The following is a 5,423-nucleotide window of genomic DNA, read 5'->3' as shown; positions in this document are numbered from 1 at the left end:
CCGGTTTTAACGCGAGACTGGAGGGTTCGAATTAGAAAAATAATTTAATTTTATCCTGGTCTGATTTAATCGATAGTCAAACGATAACTGGTCGGAAAATTAAAACTAGTGGCCACTTATATCTACAGTTTACAATGTATATCGGTACATAAGCATGTATATTTTGTTCTTCGGTTCTTCGTGACTTGCTGCAGCAATGTATATGTGCGCACTCGGGACAAAATCGCTACGATGTGCAATGTTCGAAACACGACGATAAGACGATAGGACGATAGCGCTGTTGCATCTTTCACTCGTTATTGCAGTGATGCCGATTCGATCAGATTATTCTGAACATCCTCCCGCCGTTGAAAGGTGTCCCTTTCGAAACTCTGCTCTGGGTCGATGGGTAGAAAGCACAGCTTCGATACAGGTCTTCGCAAAGTTCCATTCTCTGTTTTGACGTCGACGACTCGTACAACACCTTCGGTACCAGGGATGACCTCGATAATACGGCCAAGTAGCCATTTCTGAACTGGCATGTTGTCCTTTTTGATGAGCACAAGTTGACCTACTTCGACTTCTACCTTCTTGTGCCACTTGTATCGTACTTGTAGCGACGAAAGATACTCCGATTGCCAACGATTCCAGAAGTGCTGAATGATAGCGGTGATGTGTTCATTTCGTTGCCTAGGATGCTTACGTTGATCGATGACTACGGGACGTGCGACAGCGTTCAAAGATCGAAATACCAAAAAGTGTCCCGGAGTTAACGCCTCAAAATCCTCTGGATCGTCCGATAGCGGGGTGAGCGGTCTCGAATTTAAAACCGCTTCAATTCGACACAAAACGGTTGAGAACTCTTCGAAACTCAGAGCTGCTGCTGCTGTATGCTTCAACAATAACACCTTGGTTTGACGAATGTTTGATTCCCAAATACCGCCGAAGTGCGGTGCCTCTGGGGGATTGAAGTGCCACTCGACACTGTTGCCGTAGGCTCGTAGAATGTCGTCTTGGTTGTCGAAACTCTTAAAAAACTTCTCCCATTCTTTCAACAAATTAGCGGCGCCAACAAAATTTGTGCCGTTGTCGGTCCAAACTGCGATAGGTCTACCTCGACGGCTAACGAAACGATCGAATGATGCCAAAAATGCTGCGGTTGATAACTCGCTGACCAACTCGAGGTGGATCGCTTTTGTTGCCAGACAAATGTAAAGCACAATCCATCCTTTATACTCGACGGTGGAACGTTTATTGCGCTGCTTCAAGAATACTGGTCCACAGAGATCGATACCGACTCGATAAAACGGATACTGTCCTTCCACACGGCAAGCTGGCAAATCACCCATGTACTGTTGAATTGGACGGGGATTGCTCTTGAAACAAACGACACAGCTCTTGATGACCTGCTTGACCACGCTTCTTCCTCTGATGATCCAAAATTCCCTTCTGGTTGCAGCAAGTGTGACCTGAATGCCGGCGTGCATATTGGACTCATGGAAAGACCGGATGATTGCACCTGTGACGGGATGGTTCTTGGGAAGGATCATCTGGTGTTTAGTATCATATGAGCAGGCCGATTTCGATAGACGTCCACCGACCCTCAGTAGTCCGTGGTTGTCTACAAACGGAGAAAGCGGTATTAGCGAATGATTCTTCGATGTTACTTCCTCTCGTAATTGGGCGAATACTTCCGGAAAGCTCTCCTTCTGGACGAGACGAACAATTGTAAGCTTGGCGTATCGCATTTCCTCTGCACTAAACTCTCCACGACGTTGATTCTCTGCACTACGCTGACGATTCTGGAACATGCGCTTGATACGCGCGACGACTCGAAGCATTATGTTGTACTTGCTGCAATTGTCGAATAAATGCAGCCTTTCGACCACTGCGGGCATGGCGGTAACCTGGATCAATTCTGGCAGCTGCATGGGGTCAACCAGCTGCACTCCCTTTGGCCAGACGATATCGTTTTTACGTAGGAATGGCGGTCCACACCACCAAAGTTTAGATGAATGAAGCTCTTGGGGCATAATTCCACGTGAGACCAAATCTGCCGGATTGTCATGCGTGCTGACGTGACACCATTCGCTTGGGTCGGACAGCTGTTGTATTGCAGCGACACGGTTTGATACAAAAACATCCAGTTTACTGGGGCAAGTGTTGATCCAGCTGAGAGCAATAGTGGAGTCGGACCAAAAACGAACTCGGTTCACGGTAACTGGTAGGGATCGTCTTACATTATCTGCTAATTGAGCGAGCAAACGAGCTCCACATAGCTCTAGGCGCGGAATCGTGGTTCGATTTCCCTTGATAGGTGCGACGCGAGATTTTGAACATAGTAAACGAATGGAGATTTGACCTTGCGAATTTCGCGACCTTAAGTACAAGCATGCTCCGTAGCCCTTCTGCGATGCATCACAGAACCCAGCAAGTTCTACAAATTCTGTTTGCAACAATGGAAGTACACAGCGACTAATCCGAATTGTGTTCATCGTCTGTAACTGTAGTCGATACTCGTTCCACATGTTTTCTATACCAGCTTCCAGCGGCTCGTCCCAATTTAGTTTCTCTTTCCATAGTTCTTGCATGATGAGTTTACCTGTCATAATAACTGGTCCTGCTAGGCCAAGTGGATCGAATAACTTTGATATGTCTGAGAGAATTGTTCGTTTGGTCGGTACTCCTTCGTCAAAGGCAATTGACATAACTTCGAAACTGAATACATCTTCATCGGGTTGCCAAGTTAACCCAAGGGTTTTAGTTCGGCCTTCTTTGTTCAGCAGTACCTTTTGCTCCAGCCTGGCTTCGGGAATATCAGCCAACACCTCTTTGCTATTTGAGCACCACTTATGCAACTCGAATCCTGCCTTTTCGAGCATAGCAGCTAGTTGCCCTTTCAACTCTCGTGCTTCCTCTACCGTATCAGCACCGAATAAAACATCGTCGACATATACCGATTTCTTGCCAACTTCTGCTGCAAGGGGATACTGCTCTGCTTCATCTTCACAAATCTGCATTAGTGTCCGGACTGCCAAAAACGGGGCGCTGGCAGTACCATAGGTAACTGTCGTTAACTGATAAACACCGATTTCATCCTTGGTACTGGATCTCCAAAGAATCTGCTGGAAACGTCGATCTTCTTTGCGTACTAAAATTTGTCGGAACATTTTCGAAACATCGGATGTGACCGCGACCTTGTACGTTCGAAAGCGAAGCAGCGTATCGACAAGCTGGGGTTGCAACGTTGGTCCCACCATAAGTTGATCATTCAGCGATTTTCCATTGCTAGTTTTAGCCGAAGCATCGAACACCACCCTGAGTTTCGTCGTACTACTATCTGGGCGTTTGACAGCATGATGCGGCAAAAAATATTGCTTTTCCGATTGCAACTCTACTGGGTTGAACGTGCCAATTTGTTCCATATGGCCCAGGTCGATGAACTCCTGCATAAATTGTTTATAATCAGCGTAAAGTTTCTGATCCTTCGTGAGTCTCGCCTCCAAAAGAAGGAACCTGCGGTGAGCCATATGTCTAGAGTCTCCAAGGTCAATTTCCATGCTTCTGAACGGTAGCGCTACAGTATACCGACCTGTAACATCACGACTGTGGTTCGATACAAAATGATCTTCCGCGGCTTGTTCTTCGACGGACCAACTATTTTCGGAACCGTAATTTTCGATACACCAGAATTTCGAAACTTGTTTGTCTAATTGTTCATTCGTCACTGAGAGCACTTGCACTTGAGGGTAACTATCTCTCTCCTTTACATGACCACCTGCAACCCAGCCAAATACTGTCTGTCGGAAGGTCGGAAGCTCTTTCGATAGTGTATAGGACTTAAACAGCATCATTTTGTCCCATTCAACGATTCCGAAAAGGATATCAATTTTCGCTGTTTTATTAAACTGTGGATCCGCAAGATCTATCCAGTCGGGAATATTCCAATTGGCAATATCAAAAGATCGCAACGGTAATTTATTTGTGATTCGAGGGGTAACCAAAAATTCAGCCATCGATTCGAAATAAGATGACCTTGAACTAACATGGGCGACAACTGATTCTGTAATTTGCCTTCCTGCTCCCCCAAATCCAACAACAGACACGTTCGATGAAAAGGTTTTAAGTCGCAACCTCTTTGCACACGCAGTTGTCATAAACGTCGACATCGCACACGAATCGAGAACAGCACGGCATTCTTGAAGTTCACCACTACTGCTGCGAACCTGTACTAAAGCAGTGTGCAACAATGCTTGATCGTTTACTGCCATCAACTGAACCTTATTTGACACTGTACTTTCGCTCGGAAAACAATACGCCTCTGGTCCGTGCGTATTCATCGAGGCAGAGTTAAATTGCTCACACGACTGGACTGGTTGAAGCATTGTGCACAACTCGACACGAATGGGATTGGACTTCGTGTCGGTGTTCGCATCCGTTGACTTCGTTTCAAAGTGTAGCAAAGTATTATGACGAAGATCACATTCCTTACACGTACCACTTTTACACTCGGCGACAATGTGACGGTTGCTGAAGCAATTTACACACAGTTTAAGTTCTTTCACTCGTTGAAAACGTTGGGTTGGGGATTTCGACAAAAAGTTGCGGCACTCGTTTATATAATGCCCGCCCTTACAATTGAAACAGGCAAATTTACTTCTATAGTCTGAATCACGATTAGAGCTCACTAACACATTCGGCTTCCACTTGTTTGCCGACGGTTTTGTATTACTGTGGGACGCCAACTTATGATCTTGCTCTAGATTTTCTAGAATGCGACAACGATTTTGCAAAAAGTCAACCATTCCTTGCCATTTCACTAGCTTTGTACCGACCACGTGGGACTCGAAATCTTTATGTGTCTGTTTATCGAGACGAGAAGCAACCACATGCACTACCATACACTCGGAAAGTGCATCGAGCGGCAATTTTAACGACGACAAAGCTCGGAGATTCTTCTGTACGATGTTAATTAGTTCGCGCAGGGCAGAAGAAGATTCAACTTGAATTTGCTTGAGTTGAAAAATGTCTGCAAGATGGCGGTCAACTAGCCAGCGACGATTTTCGTAACGTGCTTCCAACGCCATCCACAAGGACGCAAACGATTCTTCTGGTGTTTCAATTGTGGCAGCTTCACCGGACAGACACGACCGCAAATAATGTAACCGCTGTTGATCGTTTAACGAATCATTTCGACGAACAAGCAGATTGAACTGACTGCGAAAATATAACCATTGTTCATAATGGCCATTGAACTTTGGCAACGAAATTTCCGGTAGTTTTATGCACAAATCGGGGTTAGGTTTCTGGGCGAAACTTGTATCTGAGGTCATTGCTTCAGGAGGCTTTGACAACGCCTTCACCTTTTTCATGATTTGGTACCGAATTTCACTCAATAAGTCGAAAAACTCTTCACTTTCCTTTTCGATTATAGGGACTTCATC

The 5,423-nt window shown here is 45.5% G+C and overlaps 1 protein-coding gene across 1 annotated transcript; it reads right to left on the bottom strand.

Moving 5' to 3' along the window:
* Window positions 1–296: 296 nt before the first annotated feature.
* Window positions 297–3,509, bottom strand: LOC128745657 (uncharacterized). The gene has a single exon (XM_053842735.1). The coding sequence runs from the start codon at window positions 3,507–3,509 to the stop codon at window positions 297–299; it is 3,213 nt and encodes a 1,070-aa protein (XP_053698710.1).
* Between the last annotated feature and the right edge of the window lie 1,914 nt (window positions 3,510–5,423).

Source organism: Sabethes cyaneus, chromosome 1 (genome assembly GCF_943734655.1).
Source record: "Sabethes cyaneus chromosome 1, idSabCyanKW18_F2, whole genome shotgun sequence".
NCBI classification, from domain to species: Eukaryota; Metazoa; Arthropoda; class Insecta; order Diptera; family Culicidae; genus Sabethes; species Sabethes cyaneus.
This window is presented reverse-complemented; position numbering and strand designations above follow the sequence as displayed.